This window comes from Amblyraja radiata, chromosome 25, assembly GCF_010909765.2.
Source record: "Amblyraja radiata isolate CabotCenter1 chromosome 25, sAmbRad1.1.pri, whole genome shotgun sequence".
Lineage (NCBI taxonomy): Eukaryota > Metazoa > Chordata > Chondrichthyes > Rajiformes > Rajidae > Amblyraja > Amblyraja radiata.
Genome location: NC_045980.1, coordinates 23,260,442 through 23,286,197, shown reverse-complemented (window position 1 = coordinate 23,286,197; position 25,756 = coordinate 23,260,442). Strand labels below are relative to the sequence as shown.

The following is a 25,756-nucleotide window of genomic DNA, read 5'->3' as shown; positions in this document are numbered from 1 at the left end:
AAACCCAGGCAACATTCTAGTAAATCTCCTCTGTACTCTCTCTATTTTGTTGACATCCTTCCTATAATTGGGCGACCAGATATCCGAGATGTCCTCTTTCTTCAGTAAAGTGGTTAGTCCCCTGTGGATGGATCCCTTATCAATGTCTCCTCTGTGTCCTGTAAGATCATCTCGGACCACTCCCATCCAGCAAATCACCCTTTTCAGCCTCTCCCTTCGGGGAGGCGCCTCAGGTCACTTGCTACTAAAACCACCCGCTTTAAAAACAGTTTCTTCCCCTCAGCAATAAGAACTCTCAATTCCGTCCAATAATCAGACAATAATATGACTTTTGATGTATACAGTGTCTTGTCTATGGTCTTTGTTTGTTCTTTTGCACTATGTATTGTTGGTGAGATTTGTGATTTGTGATGTGGTATGGATGCACTTTATTACGGTGATCTGTGTTATTAGTGGTATGTAACAAAAGCAGTGTACCATCATGTACCGAACCCAAATACCACCAACCCTGGTTGCGTGGCAATTAAAGATTCTATTCTATTCTATTCTATTCTATTCTATTCTATGGTCTTGCTCTCCTTCCCCCAAATGGCACAAGGGTAGAGAAGGAGCACCTCTTCAAGGTGGGGATACCTCGAGGAGATTTGGCAGTGGAGCAGACAAAATGTGTGGAAATGAACTGCAGATGTTGGTATATATTGAAGATAGACACAAAATGCTGCCGTACCTCTGAGAAAAAGGATGGTTGACATATTGGGGCGCGATTTCCGTCTGAAAGGTCCCGACCAGAAACGTGACCCATCCTTTTTCTCCAGAGATGCTACCTGGCCCATTGAGTTACTCCAGCACTTTGTGCCTATCTTCGGTATGTACCAGCATCTGCAGTTCCTTTCTACACTGAATAAGTATATTTCCCTGATCATCACTTTTCACCCCACCAGCCTCCACATCCAACATATAATTCTTCGACATTACGACCACCTTCAACGTGATCACACCACCACTCCCTCTGAAACACCTTTGTTCATTCATTCCGATCCAACCCAAACTGCTTCTAACAACAGGCTTATTGGGTCATTCGGGCTCACCCTGTGAGAGACAGTCTCTTTGTTGGATCCCATCGCGATTTCTCCCTAAAACTAACTAGCTTTCATGCAAGGAACTGCAGATGCTCCTTTACAAAGACATGAAGTTCCATAACTCAGCAGCTCAGGCTGAAGAAGGGACCCTAGCAGAAATGTTATCTATCCAGTTATCTATGATAATCTAGAGGCAGTTATCTATCGATGCTGCCTGACCTGTTATGTTACTCCAGCAATTCTGAGGAAGCATCTTAGAACTGAAACATCGAGTCTTCAAACTCCACAGGTGCCCCCTGACCTGCTGAGTGCTTCCTGCATTTTCTGTTTTTATTTCAATATTTCCAGCGTCTCCAGTTTTTATTTATTGTCAACGTGTCCCTGGTGCTGGGGAGTGTGGGGGCAGGATGTGGGGAGTTACCTCAGCAAGGGGAACCTCCAGTGAAGGGAGAAAGCAGGACAAAATACAAAGAGACAACTCTGCCACTGAGATGCAGGAACTTCTAGCATTTTATTTAATTACAGGAAATTGCAGAAAGCAAATGCAACGCTAGCATTTATTTCAAGAGGGCTAGAATGAAAAAAACAGGGATGTAATGCTGAGGCTTTATAAGGCACTGGTCAGGTTGTATTTGGAATATTGTGAGCAATTTTGGGCACCATATATTTTGAAAGATGTGCTGGCTCTGGAGAGGGCCCAGAGGTTTACAAGAATGATCCCAGGAATGAGTGGGTTAACATATGAGGAGCGTTTGATGGCACTGGGCCTGTACTCACTGGAGTTTAGAAGAATGAGGGAGGGACCTCAGTGAAACATACCGAGTAGTGAAAGGCTTGAATAGAGTGGATGTGGAGAGGATGTTTCCACCAGTGGGAGTCTAGGACTAGAGGTCAGAGCCTTAGAATTAAAGGACGTTCCTTTTGGAAGGAGATGAGGAGGAATTTCTTAAGTTAGAGGATGGTGAATCAGAGGAATTCTTTGCAACGGAATGGAAATTTTTAAGGCAGAGATAGATAGATTCTTGATTAGTATGGATGTCAGGGCTTATGGGGGGAAGGCAAGAGAATCGGGTTAGGAGGGAGAGATAGATCAGCCATGATTGAATGGCAGAGTAAGCTTGATGCTCCGATCATATGACCTTGTTGGTGAAGTTACCGCCAGCAGGTACTCCAGGAGCCGCCTGGTGACTGGCTCCATCACAAGTATGCTTTTTTCAGATTTATCGCGAGGCGTTGCATTGCGGGAGACTTAACATCCAAATTACTTGAATTTTCTGCGCTCTTCAGCATCTTCTCATTGGCCTCATCGAATAACTCTTTGCCCAGGGCTGCCACGACTCTGTCACGCCAGCTACTGAGCTTTGGTCGATCTTTGAACGGATCGAATCCCACACCGAGAGGCTGTGGTGAAATTAGGTAACAGAGTTAAAATCTGCAGCCGACAGCACAGCGAGGGCAACAGAACGGGGAGTGGGAATATAGGGGGGGGGGGGGGCAGGGTAATGGTGGGGTATGTGAAGGGGCTGAAGAGTGAGAAGTGTGGAGGAGAGGGAGTAACAGCGTGAAGCTGAGGCTTAAGGGTTCAGTCTGGAACATGGAAGTCATAGAGAGAGTGTGTGAGAGAGGGAGTGAAAGTGAGGGTGAGAGAGAGAGGAAGAGAGAGAGAGAGAGAGAGAAGCAAGAGTGCAAACAAGAGGGGAAAGAGAGAGCAAATGCAAGAGAGGAAGATATGAGATGCAGGCTGTCAGTGGAGAGATGCTCCCATGGGATGAAAGAGATGGGTGAATAAAAGATCACAGTAGCAATCCAGAATGTGAGGAAAGTGATGCTGAGACGGAGGGGATAGACTGGGCTGAGCAATGGAGTGAGTGGGGTCAGAGCCATGAGACTGTGTATGTGTACGAGTTCCTCTGGGACTCATTGTGAGTGAGTGTGGGAGAGGGGCTGAGCATTGCTGACGGTAGAAGGGGAAGGGGTGAATGTTTCATTGTGTTCTGCACCCAGCCTGGGAGGGGTGGACATTGGGCTTGGCCAAGGTTCCAACCTCCATTATTAAATGGCCAAGGGATCTTAGCTGTGGCATCCAGGAAGAAGAGTGGGGTTATCTGGTCCAGTGAAAGTCTGGGGTCTCTAGGAGTCTGGCTGGGTATGTCTGTGGGGCTATGGCACCCTGGTTGGGTGGGTATGTCTGTGGGTCTATGGCATCCTGGTTGGGTGGGTATGCCTGTGGGTCTATGGCACCCTGGTTGGGTGGGTATGTGTGTGGGTGCCTTGGTTGGGTGGGTATGTCAGCGGGCCCCTGGTGGGTATGTCACACTGGCAAAGGTCCATTGCCCTCACCTGCATCAGCTCCACGATGGCCACCAGATCTGCCAGCGACACCTCGCGCCCGGCGATGAACGGTTTGTCTTGGAGAAACTTGTCTTCGAGGGAGCGGATGGATGCCTGCAGATCGCTCACAGCCTCGTCCATCTTGTCTGCGGGAATGGGCTGCCCGGTTAGCAGGGGCAGCAAGCCCTGTGGGCAAGCGGGTCAGAGGTCAGTGAGCCTAGACACACGGCCAGCCAGACACACAGTCAAGCAGCATCCAGATACACGGCAGACAGCGGCCAGACACATGACCAGGCATCAGCCAGACACACAATCAAACACACAGCCAGACCCGGCAGCTCCCTCAGTTCACTGGGGGTCTTGGTCCGCTCTCTCCACTCCCACACATCACCCCACACCCGCCTACAGCCCAGCTCAGTGTCAGAGATACCACCAGCTGCACTGCACAACCTCACTGAGCACCCTCCGTCCCAATGAATGCCCCCCCCCCCCCCACCGTCCTCCCCATCCCCACTTCGCCCATGAGCCGCCCCTCCCCCCGCAGACAGGCCCTTTCACGGGCCGCACCCTCGTCCATGTACCCTCCACCCAAACCCCCCTCCCTCGCATGGGACGCCTCACGCAGGCACCTCCTCCCCCCTTTCTCTCTCCGCCCACTGACCGGCTCTCCCTCCTCGGACAGACCCCTGCACACCAGGGACACCTGCCCAGGGACATCTGAGGGTGAGGGTGCTGAGAACCAGCTGCCTCTGACCCAGGGAGAAGATGGGCTCTAGGTTCCAGTCACTATCTCACACTCACTAACCCTTGGAATCTCACTCCACCAGTTCTCTCTGTGATCTCTGACCACCCCTCCAACCTAACCTTCCAACTTTGACCTTTCCACACTCTTCCATAAGATTGATGATCTCCCCAACCCATTCAATCACCCACTGAGTTCTGCCATCTCCTTCCACATTTCAACTGCGCCCTGCAGTTCTCCCCCTTCTGTTGTGCCTCCGCACACAGCGTCAACCCCCTTCCCACACCCCGGCCTTCAACACAACTCCATCACCTCCTCTGACACTGTTTGACTCCGCATCTTGGTCTTGCTGAAATAAGGAACTGCAGAGGCTGTTTTACAAATAAATACGCAAAGTGCTGGAGTAATTTAGTGAGCCAGGCAGCATGTCTGGAGAACATGGTGAAATTTCGGGTTGGGAACCTGCTTCGAGGGATAATAGACAATAGACAATAGGTGCAGGAGTAGGCCATTTGGCCCTTTGGGCCAGCACCGCCATTCAATGTGATCATGGCTGATCATCCCCAATCAGTACCCCGTTCCTGCCTTCTCGCCATATCCCCCGACTCCGCTATTTTTAAGAGCCCTATCTAGCTCTCTCTTCAAAGGATGAGGGAAAGAAAGCTGTAAAAGAGGAGGAATAGAACCAACTGGTGGATACAGGTGAGGGAGTTTTGATAGTCATCTTGATCTTGCTGTCATCCGTACAGGTGTCAGAGGTCATGGGGAGAAGGCAGGAGAATGGGGTTAGGAGGGACAGATAGATCAGCCATGATTGAATGGCGGAGTAGACTCAATGGGCCGAATGGCCTATTTCTGCTCCTATCACTTATGATGTTTTGACCTGCATCCATAACTCTTTAACTCTGACTCCGACACAAGACCACTGCTCTTCACCTCTGACCCCCCCCCCCCCCCCCCTTCATGATGAATACAGGCTGTGCTTTGACTGTTGGGAGCAGTACAAATCTTCTAGAGGACAGGTAAGGGGGAAGATTTCCCCACCACACTGTACGTGGTGGCTCCAATGCCCTTCTCCTCACCTCCGCTGCAAGGCTGTGGCTGAGCAACGCACTAAAGGTTCACGGTGCCCTTGAAAGTCATTTCCTTAAATCCTGGAGAAACAATTGCACTGAATCAGGGCAGGAGCAGAGGCAATGTTTTGTGGGCCGTACTGACTGGACAAAGAACAGCCTCAGTCTGTGAAGGAAGGGGTATGAGGGGCACAAAGTGAGTGAATAATCATAACGCGAGCTGGTTGTTCACCACGCAGCGGTAGGAAGAGCTGTCACTGCAATAAACTGACTGAAGGTCAGTAGATTAATCAATTTCCTCGTATGTTGCAAAACATACTTGGCCAATAAAGTATGATTATGATTAAGATTAGCAAAGCAAATAAACACTTCCATCAGCCACATTAGCCAATTGCTGGGGCCAGCAAAACCTCTTCAAACGTGAGGGTTTCAAAGCAGCAACTTATTGTAAGAAAGAGAGAGGCAGACCAAGAGGCAGAGTGTCAGAGGACTGGGAGTGAGTGTTGGCAGGAAGACTGGAGGAGGGTCAGTGAGTGTGGAGGGAGTTGACAGGTTTACCTTGAACATGTAGAGCCTTGATCCGTGGAACCTTATGGTTGTGGGCTGCCAGGCGAGATATTCATCCACACGAGCCCTTTGCTGGAGGTCGGCGGGGTACCAGTGGTCGGGGGTCTTGTATTTGCCAGCCAGGTATTTCAGAATGGCCACACTGCAGGAGAGGTTTGGAGCATCACTCTCCGTCAGGTTGACTCTTCGCCAACGTTTCCCTCACCCGGCATCACCCTGCAGCAGCCCCATTGCCCACCATTCTCCCCACCCATGCTTGATGCTACTAGCAGTCATACCTCAGCTTGCCATTGTTAGGCTAGCTTCACCCAACCCTGCTCAACATCAACCTCGGGCAAACTTCACACAGACAGAGGCCAAAGTCGGGACTGAATCCAGATCTCTGGAGCTGTGAGGCACCTGAGCTACTTTGGTGCTGCAGTGAGGGCGTGGAGAGAGGAGCGGTGAACATTAATCCTTCCTCTGCTGGAAGTTAGGAATCCTCTGCCAACTTCTCCAAGACCACATGGATGTGCCAGTGGCTGTCACCAGTGGCTGGCATTGGCCAGTGGCCAGTGTGGTGATTGGGATCTTATTTTACAGTACGGATGGTGATGTTCTCTAAACGTTGCCTTGGCTTTAGGGTTGTCTCTGCAAAGTGAGGGACACAGCAATCCTTTCTGCCTGTTCTAATCACTTCACTCAGTAAATAAACCTGCAGAACCTGAAGCAAGTCTTCCCCCCAACATCACCAACACCACTCAGCGCTGTTCTGCACGACACTTGCTTAGAGAGCTGGGACTGGATATTTGCACCAACCTTTCCGCCAATGTGAAGTTTCCATCCTTCAGAGCTGGCACCCGTTTCAGCAGGTTGACTTTTTCAAATTCCTCACTGTATTGTTGGCCTGTGGACAGGATACGACTGGAGATCACACCACAGCCACGAGTCCATGTGTCCCAGTCGGACGGTGCGAGACAGCGCCGGGGAGAGGGGATGCAGCCAGTGGATGGAGAAGTGAGAAGGGTGCAGAGAAAGGAGGGCAGTGATCAGGAGGTAGCAGAGAATATAGAGGAGAGAAGAGGTGGAAATGGGGTGGAGACTGAAAGAGATGAGGTTCTGGTGGAAAGCAGGAGAAGGGCAGCAGAATGTGTCAAGGTGACTCAGTGGGTCAAATGGATTCAACTGTAAAGTGGGATTTGGCCCTGAAAGAAAACGGGAAAGAAATGGGAAAAGGACGAGGAGCGGGTGGAGTAGGGGAATGGATAGGTAGTAGAGTGGTGGTGGGGGGGGGGGGTTGTGAAATAGTGAGGTGGGGATAGAGGGGAATGAGGTCAAGAGGAGGAGAATTGGAGAGTGTGGTGGAGGAGGCGAGGGTGGTGGGAATGGGATGTAGTGGAGAGTTGGGGTGACGGTGAAGTGGTGTGGGGGAGATGGAGGGCGGAGAGATGGGGAAGGTGTAGCGGGGATAGAGTGGGTAGAGAGATGCTGGGGAGATGGAGGTGTAGAGAGAGTAGAGGAAGGAAGCATGTAGAGGTGTGGTGTGGTGAGGGGGTGGCAGAAGCGGAGGGAGAGGGGAGAGGGCGGAGGGTGGGGTGGGAAGATGTGGTGTGGACTGTGTAGAGGGGGCGGAGGAGAAGGCCAGGCGGAGGGAGATGTGGAGAGGGTAGCTCTCCGCCTACCTTCTGCCAGGCTCACTTGCTTGAATTCGAAGGCGATGTTATTTTTCTTGGCGAAGATGTAGACGGAGCGGCAGGGCTGCGAGTTCAGGTCGAGGTAGAGTTGCAGAGCCATGGTGTAGCGCGGCTGGGTTAGTGGGCGACACACCGACACTGGCGGATGGGCGGAGCAGTCATCTGACTCGGGCTCCACAACTACGTCTCTCCCCCACCAAGTCCAAAGATCGCAGGAGATTGCCGAGCTAATGAGCCCTTATCGCTGGAGCAGTCTGGAGCCGCGTGGAGTTTGTTCCCAAAGATCCTACAGTGGAGCAAAGATCTTATAGCGCTATAAGATCTTTGGAGTGGAGCAGGATCTTTGTTTGTGTCTGAAGAAGGGTTTCGGCCCGAAACGTCGCCTATTTCCTTCGCTCCATAGATGCTGCTGCACCCGCTGAGTTTCCCCAGCAATTTTGTGTACCTAGGATCTTTGTTTGTTCCCCAGCTCGGACGGACTCCGCGTTCAGCGTGAGAGGAAGTCAATGTCCTCGGGGGCGCAGAACAGTTAATGTTAGACTCGCTGCCCAGTGTGTGCAATACTGTATGTGAAACACGGGAAGGCAGCCGGCCAGCCCGGTGGAGACCAAACGAAATGTCTCGGAGGAATGTGGAGGAGTCACTGTGGTGCATGTTCATGTTAAGATGTATTTAGTTGAGTGTTCTGTTGCTTTTTATTGATATGACTGTGTGGCAAACCACATTCCTCGTGTGTTGTAAAACATAGTTGGCTAATAAAGTATGATTATGATTATGAAATGTCTTCATCACTGCCAAAAACAAGCAATAGTGGTTATTAAGTTGCAGAGGAGTGGGTCACGGTCTGAAGAAGGGTCTCGATCCGAAACGTCACCCATTCCGTATGCTGCCTGTCCCGCTGAGTTACTCCAGCATTTGGTCTCTATCTTCTATAACAATGCAGATGAAATGAAAATTGGCGGTGTTGTTCATATCATCCCCCATTCTCACTTTTTCCACTTCCACTGTATCTGCTCCCAAGATGAGACCTTCCCACTTGAGGATATCCGAGATGTCCTCTTTCTTCAGTAAAGTGGTTAGTCCCCTGTGGATGGATCCATTATCCATGTCTCCTCTGTCCTGGAGTTCTGTTCTCGCTCTCCTTCCCCCAAATGGAACAAGGGTAGTGGAGGAGCACCTCTTCAAGGAGGGGACACCTAGAGGAGATTTGGCAATGGAGCAGCCAAAATGTGTAGAAATGAACTGCAGATGCTGGTATATACTGAAGATAGACACAAAATGCTGGCGTACCTCTGAGAAAAAGGATGGGTGACATTCTGGGTCACGATTTCCATCTGAAGGGTCCCAACCTGAAACGTAACACATCCTTTGCCTGGGATCGCTCCAACCGATGGCCTACGGACTGACCATCAAGAGCTCGCAGTCTCGGGAGAGGCCGAGCCGGGAGCTCCAACGACGCAGAGGCTCAACCAGCCCCGAACTGGGGTCCGATCACTGGTGTGGGGGATCTGACATTCCCCCGATGCAGGAGCGGATCGCCCTGATGTGGAGGGCCCAAACGCCGCCGGCTACGGCAGTCCAGATCATCCCATCTACGGAGGGCTCGAGAGCATAGAAGGGAAGAGATTGAAACTTTTTTCCGCCTTCCGTCACAGTGAAGAATGTGGAGGAGTCACTGTGGTGGATGTTTATGTTAAAATGTATTTTATGTGTTCCGTTGCTTTTGATTTGTATGACTGACTTGCCAAATGAAATTCCTCGTATATGTTGCAAAACATACTTGGTCAATAAAGTATTATTGTGCTTGTGATTGAGTCGTGTGAGGTTAAGCATGGCCATAGGATCTCAATAAGTACATGAGAAATGAGAATAAGAATGCACCTGTCACACTTGCTCCACAATTCAATGGTTATGGCTCGTCATTCACCTCACTACCACTTCTCTTAGACTGCATTAAACCTATGTCCTTTGATTCCCTTAATATCTAAAATGTAGCTGAAAATATGTTCCTTAACAATAATCAAATGGATCACAAAGCACCTTAAGACTACTCCGTCATTTAATAAGATCACAGTTGCCCTATTTTTGTCCACAAGCCCACATTCCTGCCTGAGTCCCATTGCCGACAACATCCCTGCAATCCAAAGCACTCCCCCTCCGCCCTCAATACATCCAAACATTCACAAATCTCAGAAAATAACCTTATTTTGACGTTAACTGATCGACCCCTTGCCCCCCCCCCCCCCCCCCCCCCCCCCCGTTCACAAAGAGAAGCTGGTTCACAAGCAGAAGCTGGTTCACAAGCAGAACTGAAACCTGAAATGTCACTTATCCATGTCCTCCATCGATGCCGCCTGGCCCGCCGACTTCCCACATCACTTTATGTTTGCATTCTTTCTTGGTTTTGCTGTGATAGCCAGGGAGGGAATGTCCGAGACCTGGACTGGATTTGGGATGGGAACCCAGGACGATGGGAGCAATTTCAAAACTGGAACACGGGGACCGAGTTAGTTCATAATGTTCAGAATGCAATTCTGCAGCTTGGCCAAGCCACAAAAGGGAAGTGTGTTGGCAATGTAAGTATTATCACTTGAAATGTGAACTAAGTTTTAAAGTATAAGCATGTGGATCAAGCTTCCCAACTTCAAAAAACCTGAAAGGAAGGGACTGTGGCATTGAAGGCGTTTGCAAATAACATACCCTGTGATAGGACTCACACTCACTAACTCTTGGAATCTCATTCCACCAGTTCTCTCTGTGATCTCTGGCCTCCCCTCCAACCAAACCTTCCAACTTTGACCTTTCCACACTCTTCCATAAGATTGATGATCTCCCCAACCCATTCAATCACCCACTGAGTTCTGCCATCTCCTTCCACACTTCAACTGCACCCTGCAGTTCTCCCCCTTCTGTTATGCCTCCGCACATAATGTCAACCCCCTTCCCACACCCCGGCCTTCAACACAACTCCATCACCTCCTCTGACACTGTTTGACTCCGCATCTTGGTCTTGCTGAAATAAGGAACTGCAGAGGCTGGTTTACAAATAAATACACAAACTGCTGGAGTAATTTAGTGGGCCAGGCAGCACGTCTGGAGAACATGGTTCATTTCGGGTTGGGAACCAGCTTCGAGGGATGAGGGAAAGAAAGCTGTAAAAGAGGAGGAATAGAACCAAACCTGGCAAGTAACTGGTTGATACAGGTGAGGGTGTTTTGATAGTGATCTTGCTGTCATCCGTACAGGTGTCAGACGTCATGGGGAGCAGTGCAAATCTTCTAGAGCACAGGTAAGGGGGGCGGGGGAGATTTCCCCACCACACTGTACATGGTGGCTCCAATGCCCTTCTCCTCGCCTCCACTGCAAGGCTGTGGCTGAGCAACGCACTAAAGGTTCACGGTGCCCTTGAAAGTCATCTCCGTAAATCCTGGAGAAACAATTGCACTGAATCAGGGCAGGAGCAGAGGCAATGTTTTGTGGGCCGTACTGACTGGACAAAGAACAGCCTCAGTCTGTGAAGGAAGGGGTATGAGGGGCACAAAATGAGTGAATAATCATAACGCGAGCTGGTTGTTCACCACGCAGCGGTAGGAAGAGCTGTCACTGCAATAAACTGACTGAAGGTCAGTAGATTAATCAATTTCCTTGTATGTTGCAAAACATACTTGGCCAATAAAGTATGATTATGATTATGATTAGCAAAGCAAATAAACACTTCCATCAGCCACATTAGCCAATTGCTGGGGCCAGCAAAACCTCTTCAAACGTGAGGGTTTCAAAGCAGCAACTTACTGTAAGAAAGAGAGAGGCAGACCAAGAGGCAGAGTGTCAGAGAATTGGGAGTGAGTGTTGGCAGGAAGACTGGAGGAGGGTCAGTGAGTGTGGAGGGAGTTGACAAGTTTACCTTAAACATGTAGAGCCTTGATCCGTGGAACCTTATGGCTGTGTGCTGCCAGGAGAAATATTCATCCACAGGAGCCCTTTGCTGGAGGTCGGTGGGGTACCAGTGGTGGGGGGTCTTGTATTTACCAGCCAGGTATTTCAGAATGGCCACACTACAGGAGAGGTTTGGAGCATCACTCTCCGTCAGGTTGACTCTTCGCCAACTTTTCTCTCACCCGACATCACCCTGCAGAAGCCCCATTGCCCACCATTCTCCCCACCCATGCTTGATGCTACTAGCAGTCATACCTCAACTTGCCATTGTTAGACCAGCTACACCCAACCCTGCTCTAGCAGAGCCACTTCTTCATGGTTCCACCAACTTGGGTTCATCAACCTCGGGCACTGTCCGTGTGGAGTTGGCACGTTCTTCCTGTGACCGCACAAGCTTCCCCAATGCTCATCAGATACTTTTAAAATGATGTGAGACCTTGACACGTCTCACATACTACTAGAATCAAGTTGAGGTACAGCATGGAAACAGATCATTCAGCCCCCTGAGCCTATGCTGACTATCAACCACCTATATACGCTAATCCTATATTAATGACTTTATTTTCCTCAACTCCTCCCAGTTCTACCACTCACCCACACACCAGGGGCAATTTGCAGCAGCCAATAAACCTAATCTTGGGACCTGGGGGGGAAATCCACGTGGTCACAGGAGAAATGTGCGAACTTCACATAGACAGAGGCCAAAGTCGGAACTGAATCCAGATGTCTGTAGCTGTGAGGCACCTGAGCTACTTTGGTGCTGCAGTGAGGGCATGGAGAGAGTGATAAAGCTGAATTAAGTAAAAAATATAAGAAGATATTAAATTGGTTCCTGGGCTAGCTTACACCTTATATTTAGGCTCAAATTAGGCTTTTCTCCATTAGATTAATACAGAAAGGCAAGTCTAGGCTTGCCTCAGGTTGCGGTGTATTGAGATAATGAATACTATACCATTTGTCTCCCAAGTGACGAGAGAAGAAACAGAGAAGAAGCTAGATTGATCTCTTTGATGTAAAATGCCTTGCACCAAATGTCCAATGTTTATGAGGAAGTGACAAGGGAGGAAACTAGATTCATCTAAGGGGCAATACCAAATGGCCAATGTTTTTAATATATCTTGTACCATGTGACAAAATGCCTTTGATGTGATGCATTCTGTAGAAAGCTTTATTTTCCTGTACCTCTGACCTCTGACCATGACTAATGTCTGTGGAATGTGCTAAGGTGAAAAAACCCTGCTATATAATACGATGTAATTCTGTTGTTCGGGGAGGTGGACTGAGGACAGTGAAGTGTCTGTATTGCTCACGACTAGAGTTCTCCCTCCCTTCCATCGGCCGATAATAAGTAAAGTTTTGAACTGGTCTACCAAACGTTTGTGGCTTATTAAGAAGCGAACCTGTTAAGTTGTTATAGAGGGGTTGCACGTAAGGTCACTGGGTCATAGGGCTTGACGCACGGAGCCGCTCAATCCATCTGGAAGACATACGTAACTTCCGGTATGTTATTAATGCTAGAAACGCGCACTTTCCTACCTGTTAAAAAACGCCAAAATGTTGAATTCTTGAGCTGAAAAAAATTGTGGGAGTCGGGGAAAGTGTGACAGAGACATGTACCCAACTTCAGAATTCCAAAAGTGAAGCGAAATGAAGATAAAGAGAAGCGAGAGCTGAAGGGACAACAACAGCTAAAGTGCTTGGTAAACATTGGCTGTGCAGGTATCGGAATTGAAAATATTGGGAATTATCGCGTTTGGTCACTGCATTTCATCAAGTAAGGCATTATTTGTGTTTTTTCTTGATTCCTTTGGTATCTAAAAAGTCTCAGAAGTGATAAATCTGGCTGTAAAATTTTCTTCAGATGCGTTTTCATTTTGTATGTAAAAACCCACGAGAACCATGGGCGATTAAAAAAAATTACAACCAGATTTATCACTTCTGAAACTTTTTAGATGCCAAAGGAATCAAGAAAAAACACAAATAATGCCTTAGTTGATGAAATGCAGTGAGCAAACGGCCAATATTCGCCAAGCACTCTGGCTGGTGTTGTCCCTTGCTTCAGCTCCCGCTTCTATCTACCGTCATTTCTCCTCACTTTTGGAATTCTGAAGTAGGCTAAATGTCTCACACGCTTATCCTGATTTCCATAATTATTTACAGCGCAAAAATTGACAATTTCGGCGGGTTTTAACGGGCCCGCTATGCTGGAAACAATGGTAAGTGCCTACCTGCAGTTCATCGCGTGTAATCCACTTGGAGTAGCGTAGCAACAGTACGGGTCATGGGCCGTGACCCGACTGCCGTGAAACCTCCCTATAAAACTAACTTTTTCAAGAGGAGCGGTGAACATTAACCTCTGCTGGAGGTTAGGAATCGCTCGGGCTCTTCGGACCCGGTGTCTTTCATCAAGAGTATAGGAGCCGGGAGGTTCTACTGCAGTTGTACAGGGTCTTGGTGAGACCACACCTGGAGTATTCTGTACAGTTTTGGTCTCCAAATCTGAGGAAGGACATTATTGCCATAGAGGGAATGCAGAGAAGGTTCACCAGACTGATTCCTGGGATGTCAGGACTTTCATATGAAGAAAGACTGGATAGACTCGCTAGAATTTAGGAGATTGAGGGGGGATCTTATAGAAACTTACAAAATTCTTAAGGGGTTGGACAGGCTAGATGCAGGAAGATTGTTCCCGATGTTGGGAAAGTCCAGGACAAGGGGGTCACAGCTTAAGGATAGAGGGGAAATCCTTTAGGACCGAGATGTGAAAAGCATTTTTCACACAGAGAGTGGTGAATCTCTGGAACTCCCTGCCACAGAAGGTAGTTGAGGCCAGTTCATTGGCTATATTTAAGAGGGAGTTAGATGTGGCCCCTGTGACTAAAGGGATCAGGGGGTATGGAGAGAAGGCAGGTACGGGATACTGAGTTGGATGATCAGCCATGATCATATTGAATGGCGGTGCAGGCTCGAAGGGCCGAATGGCCTACTCCTGCACCTATTTTCTATGTTTCTAAAACAGTATTCTGAAAAAATGCATTGAGAAAGTTGAGACCGATTTAAGTGCAGAAATTGCAAGGGTGCAAAAGGACTGAAAGCAAAAGTGGGAAGACACTACGAAAGCATTCAGCTCTGCTATGAAAGAAATGGAAATTGCGATGAAGGAAATGTCTGACGAGATGAAGAGAGTGAAAAAGGAACAGCAGAATACCTTGGGGCAACTGGCCAAAATGACGGAGAAATGTTTGTACTTGGAAGGCAGATCACGACGGCAGAATTTAAGAATAGTTGAGTGAGAGAAGGAAGAGAAACTGGACATGATACCCGTGAATTCACTGCCAACTTACTTAAAAAGGTATTCAATCAGCCTGAAAAACCGAAGATAGAAGAGCCCGAGGTTTTTGAATTAACTGATATTAAAAAAATACTTTGTTAAGATGGCGGAATTGCAAAGTCTAGACATTTATCAGCTGTGGAATGTGTAACCAAGGTCGACGTCACATTTCGATGAGAACAAAAGGGAGTCGTGGAACATGTAACAATGTAATGAAAGGGAGCCGAAAGTTATAACTTATTTATAAAAAGATTTGTTTCATGGCATATTAACATAGTATTACATTCTAACAAGTGATTGCATACTAACAAATGATTTAATACAGCTTTATGAATCTAAAATGAATTAGTATATTGAATAGAGAGCCATTCCCCCGGAGAGGTTGAGATGGATTCTAACATTAACTGACCCGTATATTATTGGTGGTGTTTTAACTATATTGAGTTAAGTTAATTTTATAATAATATACTAATATGTGTGTAACTAATCCGGAAACGCAACTCTGGAACTCTTGAACTGTTTTATATAATGTTAGAATGAAGTTCAATTTAATTTAATTAAGTTAGATGGAAGGGAAGTGATCTAAGCATGTGGCAATTGGCACATAGCCAAGAATGTATTTTTGGTTAACCCCTTCCAACCTGAAGGAGTATTTTATTGCAAGACGACAATGGTTTAGGTTTGTGAAGTTTAATATAACAACTGTTAGTAAATAGTAAATGTATGTTCATGAATTATTTAATCAGACTTATATGTCTGATTAGTCTCTAGATACCTTTGTACTGACCCTTCTTCTTTCAAGTATTATTCGGTAAAGGGAGTGGAGGTAAATGTTTATTAACGACGGAAGTCGTCAAATTTACTTAGACCACCTTTTGGTGGGTTCTTTTTAGCAGTAGTGTTTTTATCACTGTACTGCAATATCACTTGTTTTGTTTTTGAATAATTTTTCACTTTTTTGGTTTATTTTTTTAGGACATTTTTTAAAGGGAAGTGCCAACAATATCAAGAAGAGACAAGGACACACTTAACACCTAGAAGACTAAGGTATTGTGTTGCACCCTATGACAGAAATGTATCAAAATAATGTATAATGCAAGACACTACGCAAAAGAAAATTGGTGGAATTACGTTTTGCAGTTGGAATGTAAGGGGTATTAATGAGCCAATCAAACGGGGTAAGATTTTGGCACAATTAAAATCAATCAATGCCGATATAATTTTCTTACAGGAAACACACCTGAAACCACAAGCGCAGATAAGGCTGAAGGCTAATTGGATCGGTCAGACATACCATTCCTCATATATTTCTAAATCTAGAGGTACGGCAATTATAATTCATAAAGGAATACCATTTAAACCAAAGAACACAATAATAGACAAAGACGGGAGGTATGTTATAGTTACGGGAGAGATACACTCGACCTCATTTACCTTGGTAAATGTTTATGCGCCTAATTTTGATAACCCTCAATTCTTTAACAAAATGTTGAATCTAATCTCAGAGCCTAATTATCAAAATGTGAGATTTGGGGGAGATTTCAATTGCGTCCTTGATAATTAACTGGATAAATCAGCAAAACAAAAAAGGTTAAACATAAAATCTAAATCTAGCGAAATATTAAATACATATATAAAAAATACATACATAACAGATGTTTGGAGGATTGCAAACCCAGCTGAATGGGAATACTCCTTCTACTCAATGATACATAAAACATATACACGTATTGATTACTTTCTAGTAGACACAAAATTAATTCCATTCACATCAAATCCTAAATACCATAGTAGCATTATTTCGGACCATGCCCCGCTAACTTTTTTTCTAAAAATAGGATTGACCAATAAAAAATCTTTTTGGAGATTCAATCCCCAAATTGTAAACAACCCTCAGGGTTGTGCATATCTAAGACAACAGATGGAATTTTTTTTTAGACCAATGACACCCCAGGTATATCACCCTTATTATTATGGGAATCGTTTAAGGCATTTATCAGAGGATCGATAATTTCATATCAAGCTTTTCAAAATAAAAAAAATAAGACGGAACAATTGTATTTAGAAGAAAAAATTAGACAATTGGACTTAGACAATGCTAAAGACCCAACTATGGATAAACATAATAAGAAACTCATATTTATTTATCTATTTATTTATTTATTTATTTCAAACAGAATAAAAGAATAAAAAGCAAGTGTGAAACATCATACAAAAAACAAAACAAAAATATTTATAAAGTGTCATAAACAATATCTATAAATAAATGACGTATGTGTCCGAAAAGGAGCAGGAAGAAGCCAAAGCTTATTAATTCCCACCCCTTATTCAACTGCTTGTAATTATCTTATACAAATTTAGCAGCTATATTAGCAGCTTCAAATTTCCTTTGAACTCCTGAAAAATAATCTTGACAAATACCAGGAGGCAGTAAAATCTGCAAGAACTAAATATTTTTCCACCCTTATTTCCAAAAACGCGCAAAATTCCAAGGTCCTTTTTAGCACCATCACCTCCATCATCTGTCCTGCCACCAGCACCAGCCTAACTGGGTCCCCTGCTACAGGAATTTGCCACATTTTTCACCAGCAAGGTAAAGAATATAAGAACGAATATTTCCCCTCCCACCCGTGACCTGGCTGTCTCATTGGTCTGCTCTTCAAAATTAGAGAGTTTCCAACCCGTTACTCTACCCTCCCTTGTAAAACTGATCACCACCATGAAACCTACTACCTGCCCCCTCTGCCCTCCTAAAGGACGTCATTACAACAGCTGGTCCCAGCATCCTCGCCATCTTCAACAGCTCTCTGGCCACTGGCACTGTACCTACCTGCTTCAAGCATGCGGTGGTCCAGCCCCTCCTGAAAAAACCTAACCTCGACCCCACCTTGCCAAGCAACTACAGACCCATTTCTAAACTGCCTTTACTCTCAAAAGCCCTTGAAAAGGTAATTTTAAGTCAACTTATACCTTACCTTCACCAAAACACTATCTTGGAAACTTTCAGGTTTCAGGGCTCACCATAGCACAGAGTCTGCCTTGTTGAAGGTACACAATGACCTACTGCTCACCGTTGACTCCGGCGACTGTGCAATTCTGCTCCTTCTTGACCTCAGTGCAGCATTTGATACTGTCGACCACACCATTCTAATTGACCGTCTCCGGTATGGGGTTGGTATTGATGGCAATGCCCCGAGCTGGTTCATCTCCTACCTCAAAGGTAGGAGTTTCTCGACTAACATAGGCAACTCATTCTCCTCCCCAGCTAATCTCTGCTGTGGGGTTCCACAAGGTTCCATCCTTGGCCCCATTCTCTTCTCCCTGTATATGCTCCCCTTAGGCCAAGTCATTGAAAGGCACGGCATTTCCTTCCATTGCTACGCAGACGATACCCAACTCTATCTCCCCCTGAAGCCCAAAAACCCAATCAAATCTGTTTAACCTTACCCACTGCCTCGAGGATATAAAGTGTTGGATGGCCCAGAACTTCCTCCAACTAAACGAGAGTAAGTCTGAGGTCATCCTTCTCGGCCCCTCGGACTCAATCAAAATGATAGCAGGCAGCCTTGGAAGCCTTACCCCACTACTCAAACCTCACATCAAAAACCTTGGCGTGATATTTGACTCAGCACTGAAATTTGACAAACAAGTCAATGCCGTGGTAAAAGCTAGCTTCTTTCAGCTTCGGACGATAGCTAAAATAAAACAATTCCTCCAGTTTGATGACCTGGAAAAGATCATTCACACATTCATCTCCTCCCGCCTAGATTACTGCAACTCCCTTTACACTGGCATCAGTCAATCTTCCCTGTCCCGCCTGCAACTGGTCCAAAACGCCGCAGCGAGACTCCTGACGGGCACCCAAAAAAGGGACCACATCACCCCGATCCTGGCCTGTCTCCACTGGCTCCCTGTGCGGTTCCGTATAAACTTCAAGATCCTCCTCCATGTCTACAAAGCCCTCAATGGGCTTGCCCCCACCTACATAAAAAGTCTTCTCACCCACCACTCCACCTCCAGGCCCTTCAGATCGGCCGACTTGGGGTTGCTGAATATCCCATGGTCTAGGCATAAGCTCAGGGGCGACCGCGCCTTTGCGGTTGCAGCCCCTAGACTGTGGAACAGCATCCCCTTTCCCATCAGAACTGCCCCCTCCATCGACTCTTTTAAGTCAAGACTAAAGACTTATCTATACTCCCAAGCCTTTCCTGACGTCCTCTGAGTGAGGGCTACATGTATATATGTATGTAGTTTGTTTTGTTGTGCTATTCTTATAACAAATGTAAAGCACTTTGGCCAACGAGAGTTGTTTTTTTAAATATGCTATATAAATAAATGTGACTTGACTTGACTATATGTGCACCATATGTACACCAGCCACAGTACACCAAATTATTTACATTTATACACTAATCAAATATTTACAAAGCCATACAAAAAAGAAAAAAAAAAGAAAAAACCCTCATATACTATACAGTATCTTAGTCATATATACAACCCATCACTCTATAATCACCCTTCCCAATACAATCAGTATAACAAATATCCCACTCACAATCACTTATCCTCATCCCAATATCCTTTTAAACAAGTGTTTTTGTACATCTTGAATATTGAAATTTAAACTGAATAGAATTTTATCTGAAAGAGTTATTAGATTATTTCAAATTACAAAACAAGAAAATTTTGAATTTGGTTATAAACCACATAAACTCCTTGCACGACAAATGAAAAAAACGGGGAAAAGATCATATGATTTAAAAAATTAGGTCAGATAAAGGGGAATTGATAACACTACCCAAAGATATTAACAAACGATCTGCTCAATTTTATCAAAATTTATATACATCTAAAATATCAACAGACAATATCAAACTCACAAATTTCTTCAATCGGGACCCGGTTACCTAGTCACACCTTGAACCAGCGTTCACAACCTCACCTCACTTAATATTAAGCCAGAGTTGTTCCAAAAATAATCAGAATTTAGAAAATATTCAAAATATATATATATTAAACAAAACTGCTAAAACTCTTAATATACTCACAGCGTTTATATATTCAATAGTGTCATGCTGAGTAGTTAGTTTTCACACCTATTTTGAAACAAATACCATTGTCACTCATGTGCCCCCCCTGGGGTGATTATCCCTTCTCCTGTTTGTGGAGTGCCCCCTCCGACCCTGTCCCTCAATGTCCACGACCCTAGACTGTGTTCCTCCCCCACAGAACACGTTGGCTGCATCGCTTCAGTGCCTCCCTCAGCACGTTGCCTGGAATAGGCCAGTAGGCAACATTCCCTGACGCACTCTCACTGTGCTGGGAGAGCAACAAGTTTCATGCAGTCCAAATGATCTTCCAGCAGTACTTTACACCAAAGATCCTATGATCTTTGCTTTACACTAGGAGAAACGGAAAGCATCAGTATTTGCATAAGGGAGGGTATAGTGGGAGCTGAACTGGACATTCAGCTGTCTCTGCCCCTTGGTCCCTGTGTATGTGGGGAACCTCACACCGGCCCCTCTCCTCCCCAATCCCCACACCGGCCCCTCTCCTCCCCGATCCCCACACCGGCCCCTCTCCTCCCCGATCCCCACACCGGCCCCTCTCCTTACCGATCCCCACACCGGCCCCTCTCCTCCCCAATCCCCACACCGGCCCCTCTCCTCCCCGATCCCCACACCGGCCCCTCTCCTCCCCGATCCCCACACCGGCCCCTCTCCTTACCGATCCCCACACCGGCCCCTCTCCTTACCGATCCCCACACCGGCCCCTCTCCTCCCATATCCCGCCCCTGCCGGTGCTCCAACCATTTCCGACACAACACCCTCCCCCTTCGCCCGGCCCCGGAGCGACAGGACTCGCCGCGTCGCAGCCACAGCTTTACGATGCCCTTCCTGGAGCTGGAGAGTAACCTTGCGGCCAGCTGTTTCTCCGAGGCGCTGTTGGAGCGGTTGGCGCGGGCAGCGGCCGCCATCCTCGACAAGCCGCAGGAGGCAGGTGGCGCTTTTGCACGGGTCCCCTTCCCCCCCGCCCCGCCCCGCCCTGCCCATCCCACTCATCCCGGGCCGACTAGCTGCCCTATCCGGCTACCGGGGTGCGGAGACGGCCGGGGCTGCTGACGGTGGATGTCTGCACTGCACTGACCCTCCAAGAGGACGCGGTGGGTGGGTAGCAGGGTAGTTGCACCCAAAGATCCTATAGCGCTATAGGATCTTTGGTTGCAACCAAAGATCTTATAGCAACTCATAAACGGGTGCCACCGAACCGCCCCTTGGGTAAGAGGCGCACAACGGCAGCATGGGAAATAACCAAAACACCCATGCTGAAAATCTGAAATAAAAGCAGAAACTGCTGGAAACTCAGCAACTCAGGTAGCATATGTGAAGAAACAGTTAACGATTGAGATCAAAAGTCCTTAGGTTGCAAAAGGCATTGTACTTGTTCTATTGTTTACTTAATTCCCTTAATTTCATGAGGACAGAAACGTATTAATACAACCACCAGCAGTTATCAGAAGCAAATTCATTAAGCTCCTGGAAGTCTGGAGATGGGTCCCAACCTGAAATTCCATTCCCTCCACAGATGCTGCCTGCGTTTCCCCAGCAATTTGTGTTTTAATCAAAACACCAGCAACTGCAGTTTCTACTGTCTTCATTTAACTGATCTTTCAGAAGTATAAGGTCACCCACTGTCCCACTATCAGTTTATTTATTCATGTGTGTATATATTTATATCATGGTATATGGACACATTTATCTGTTTTGTAGTAAATGCCTACTATTTTCTGTGTGCTTAAGCAAAGCAAGAATTTCATTGTCCTATACAGGGACACATGACAATAAACTCACTTGAACTTGAACTTGAACTTGTTGATTGAGATCTAGAGATAGTTCTGGTCATCCGTCTATCTTTATTTACACCAGCTCTTGTTTGCCTTTTGTCAATTTAGAACAGTGAGCAGTAGAGCACAGGAACGGGACATTCGGCCCACAATGTTTATGCCGAACATGACACCATTTAACTGATCTCATCGGTCTATGTGTGATCCATGTCCCTCAATTCCCTGTACTTATGTGTGCCTATCTTAAAAACCTCTTTAACACCACCACTATCGTACCTGCCTCCACCAATACGTTCCAGGCCCCCACCACTTTCTGTGTTCAAACAAATTGCCCTGCACATCTCTTATTAAACTTTTCCCCCGCTCGCCTTATAGCTTTGTCCTCTAGTGATGGACATTTCCACCTTGGAAAAAAGGTTCAGACTGTTTACCCTATCCATGCCACTCATAATTTTATATACTTCTAGCAAGTCTCCCTTCAGCCTTCCACGTTCCAGAGAAACCAGTCCAATTCTATCCAACCTCTCCACGTAGATAAATCCCTCTAATCCAGGCAGCATTCTGGTAAACCACCTCTGCACCCTCTCCAAAGCCAAATCTTTCCTGTAATGGGTGACTAGAATGGCACACAATACTCCAAATGTTACCTAACCGAAGTCCTATAGAACTGATCATGATCCCAGCTGCCAATACCTGTCTCATACCTCTTTCTTTTTCCTGACCAGAGCATCAAATGTTATTGTCATCTAAGCTTCTCACAGCCACCTGCCTTGCCCTTCTCTCTTAACAGGAACATATGCATGCCCTGAACTCTTAATAATAATAATAATACATTTTATTTATTGGGCGCCTTTCAGACATCTCAAGGACACCTTACATAGATTAATAGGAATATAAACATATAATCAGAATAAAATAAGTAATAAAGACATCACAGAGACACAAATTAAAAACAGAATTCAGTCCAAAAACAGAAAATCAAAAACACAATGTGAAGAGAGAGCAGCGGCAGCTAAAGCGCGCCAGCGTCCACTCTCCCTTCATGGCAGCCATTTTGGACACAGACTAACAGGATTACCTTACAGACAAAAAATCATCCCCCCACAATGGATACCACTGTGGGGGAAGGCACAATGTCCAGTCCCCACCCCAAGTTCACCCCAAAGTCAGGCCTATTGAGGCCACCGCAATTGCCTCTACGGAGGCCCGATGTTCCTGGCCGTTCTCACCGGGTGGTCTTGCCCCGGCGTAGGGGGAGTCCTCACAGCGGCTGGGCCAACTGGAACGGCCGCTTCCTGGTTGGAGACCGCGGCTTCCAAAGCCGTCAAGGCCGCGCCGGTTTGGAGCTCCCAGGCTCCCGATGTTAAAGTCGGCACCGCCTCTCCGCTCCGCAGACCCGCAGCCCGGAGTCTTGTCATCATATTTTTAAGAGTATCACTTACCAGACTTCCTCAGTACCATTTTCAGGCCATGTCAACCAGGATAAAGCCAGTGTTTCAGATAAATGTCCAACAGTTCCTTGATAACATGGAGTCAAATCTAAGGGCGAAGATTAGAAAAAGTCAACAGTAATTAATATAATCAGTGAAGAGTTTGATTACTTGCAGACCTCTCTGGCTCCATAATGGGCTTAAGAAGGAACTGCAGATGCTGGAAAATCGAAGGTACACAAAAATGCTGGAGAAACTCAGCGGGTGCACCAGCATCTATGGAGCGAAGGAAATAGGCAACGTTTCGGCCCGCTGAGTTTCTCCAGCATTTTTGTGTACCTCCATACTGGGCTTATTCTGTTCACAATGTACTTCATTTTTTCATCTGATGTGCCTGATGTCGCACTTAATGGGTGGCTGATGGTAATTGTGAACTTGGTGGGTGAATGGGCTAGCTACTGTGCCATATGCCTTTGTAACTTACTTAGAGCAGTATGGACAGAGCTGGGGGACTCCACCAGTCAGGCTACCTTACCAAACAGTTCAGAGCAGGAGATAGACACAAAAACCTGGCGTAACTCATGGTTCAGAGCAGGAGTGTGGTTTGTGGAGTAGGGTATTGGATTTAAGCAATTTTCAAGCAAAATAAAAAGACATGAGATAGCTGAGACCCAAAGGTCCTATTTCCTCCCAGGCTCTTACAGAAGTAGGGACTGAGCCTATCTGGGCTTTGACAGAGCAAGGAGCCCTAAACCTCTGCAAGCTCCTATTAAACCAGGGGCCCTCCTGCAACCCAGGCACCCTGTCTTATCCACTTGGACATTGAGCTCCATGAAGGGTCAGTACCACAGTGGGGGTAGGGGCTGCATTGCTGTCCAGGGAGAATAGGATCAGAGACTCAGTGACTCTTTATTCATGACGCTGTCTGTTGGTTTATTTCTCTTTTTTGCATTAAGCTTTTCAGCCCAGCGTATAAACAGACTGCCCCTTTTGTCTTTGATCTCTCTCCTATTTTGCTGCCCCTTACTAAAGCTGGTTAATTCTCTAACACTTCTTTGTTCTGATAATTCTGATGCTTTATAATGAATTCAACTTTTCCAGAGTCACTACTATTAATATATTACTTTGAGAATCTATGGCTAAAAGAACGTTTTCTCTTTGTAGCGAATCAATATCTCTGTGAGGCCAAACATGATAATGGCAATTGGAGGTAGCACGTCACCCTGTGCCCAGCTGGTTGTGTCTTCAATCGGGGTGGTAGGAAATGCTGAGCACAACAAGCAGCACAGCTCCAAGTTCTTTGAATTCCTCACCAAGGAGCTGGGCTTACGTGCAGACAGGTAAGTGTTGAGAGTTCAGCATTTTATGGTCCAAGAGGCAGAACATATTAACACAGAGTGAATAAGAAATGAGCTGCCAGATGAAATTGTAGAAAACCTATTATTTAAACCTATTCTAGAAATTTGAGCACATAACTTTGAAGATTATGACCCTGGGCACGAAACTCATGGTTGCAGAGGTTTCTAAAACTAGGGAACACGGGTTTAGGGTAAAAGGAGTAGAGAGGATCCGAGGATTTTTTTTCACTGATTGGAATCTGGAGCACGCTGTTTATAAATTTGGTGGAGGTCGATGACCTCAGAACGTAAGAGTCACAGGCTATTCGCAGGGAAACAGATCCTTCAGTTCAACTTGTCCATGCCAACCAAATTGTCTAACTGAGCTAATCCCATTTACCTGCACTTGGCCTACATCTCTCCAAACCTTCCCTATCCACGCACTTCGCCAACTATCTTCTGAAAGTTGTAATTACACAAGCTCTACCACTTCCTCTGGCAGCTCATTCCATACACACACCACACTCTGTGTGGAAAAAAGTTACTCCTCAGGACACAGGTCGTTTTTAAATCTTTCCCCTCTCATCTTATACCTATGTCAGGAATGTTTGGACACCCTGCCCTAATATCCTAGTAAATCTTTTTTGCACTCTTCAGTTTAATGACATACTTCCTGTAGCAGGGGGACTGGAAATATACACAGTACTCCAAATGTGGCCTTGCCAACGCAATGTACATCTACAACATGGCTTTCCAACTCCTGCTTAGAATATTCAGATTTGACACAAATCTTCATTCGAACCTCAGAACATGTATCAGTGGCCTGGGAGATTTAAGAATTCCGGAAATGTGAATTCAAACTTTATACATGTAGCTAGACTTCCCATCATGGCCGGGAGTAGCCTGCCACAACACGCTTGATTAACCCACTTCAGTAATGCCAGAAAGAAATATCAAGAAATAAATTGTAATTTACTATTCACTGAACTCTTAACTTCTGTTTTGTAGGATCCTGATTCGATTTTATCCTCTGGAGAAGTGGCAGATTGGGAAAAATGGTACCGTTATGACGTTCCTGTAGACAAATGCTGAACTCCAAACCTTGTGTGGTTGGTCTTAATCAACAGCCACATCAGTGAGCATTTTACAGGACCCAATATTAAACATTTCCATTAATTTTATCAAACTGAGATTGATTGTAATTCAGTTAGCAATGGTTGAGAAGTGAAGAGTCAATTTTAGAGACACAGACTAGGTCCTGCTCAGATGATTGTAGCACAATAAGTTTAGGGAGCAAACATCTGCTTTAAGGTACGCCTGCTTTAGACACTGCATCTATTCAATTCAGCTTTGCCACTCGTGACTGTCAAGAAGTGGAACAGGTCTTATATCAACTACAAACTGAAACCTCAC

The 25,756-nt window shown here is 46.2% G+C and overlaps 2 protein-coding genes across 2 annotated transcripts; one reads left to right on the top strand and one right to left on the bottom strand.

Moving 5' to 3' along the window:
• Positions 1 to 2,108: 2,108 nt before the first annotated feature.
• On the bottom strand, positions 2,109 to 20,970 carry LOC116987421 (glutathione S-transferase theta-1-like). The gene is made up of 6 exons (XM_033043457.1): positions 20,961 to 20,970; positions 7,454 to 7,643; positions 6,591 to 6,678; positions 5,784 to 5,934; positions 3,420 to 3,596; positions 2,109 to 2,480 (listed from the first exon to the last, which is right to left on the bottom strand). The coding sequence occupies exons 2-6, from the start codon at positions 7,563 to 7,565 to the stop codon at positions 2,277 to 2,279; spliced, it is 732 nt and encodes a 243-aa protein (XP_032899348.1). The 5' UTR covers positions 7,566 to 7,643; positions 20,961 to 20,970; the 3' UTR covers positions 2,109 to 2,276.
• ddt (D-dopachrome tautomerase) lies at positions 20,535 to 25,529 on the top strand. The gene is made up of 3 exons (XM_033043458.1): positions 20,535 to 20,728; positions 24,171 to 24,346; positions 25,352 to 25,529. Exons 1-3 carry the CDS (start codon positions 20,621 to 20,623, stop codon positions 25,422 to 25,424), a joined length of 357 nt encoding a protein of 118 aa, XP_032899349.1. The 5' UTR covers positions 20,535 to 20,620; the 3' UTR covers positions 25,425 to 25,529.
• Positions 25,530 to 25,756: the final 227 nt, after the last annotated feature.

What these genes read in the sequence shown, in the direction of transcription:
- LOC116987421 (XM_033043457.1), bottom strand. Translation starts at nt 7,565, where the DNA reads ATGGCTCTGCAACTCTACCTCGACCTGAACTCGCAGCCCTGCCGCTCC. An exon ending in GCAAGTGAGCCTGGCAGAAG is followed by an intron (nt 6,679 to 7,453) that starts GTAGGCGGAGAG and finishes TCCTGTCCACAG; the next exon opens with GCCAACAATACAGTGAGGAA. An exon ending in CCATCGTGGAGCTGATGCAG is followed by an intron (nt 2,481 to 3,419) that starts GTGAGGGCAATG and finishes ATTTCACCACAG; the next exon opens with CCTCTCGGTGTGGGATTCGA.
- ddt (XM_033043458.1), top strand. Translation starts at nt 20,621, where the DNA reads ATGCCCTTCCTGGAGCTGGAGAGTAACCTTGCGGCCAGCTGTTTCTCC. An exon ending in TCCTCGACAAGCCGCAGGAG is followed by an intron (nt 20,729 to 24,170) that starts GCAGGTGGCGCT and finishes TTCTCTTTGTAG; the next exon opens with CGAATCAATATCTCTGTGAG. An exon ending in CTGGGCTTACGTGCAGACAG is followed by an intron (nt 24,347 to 25,351) that starts GTAAGTGTTGAG and finishes TCTGTTTTGTAG; the next exon opens with GATCCTGATTCGATTTTATC.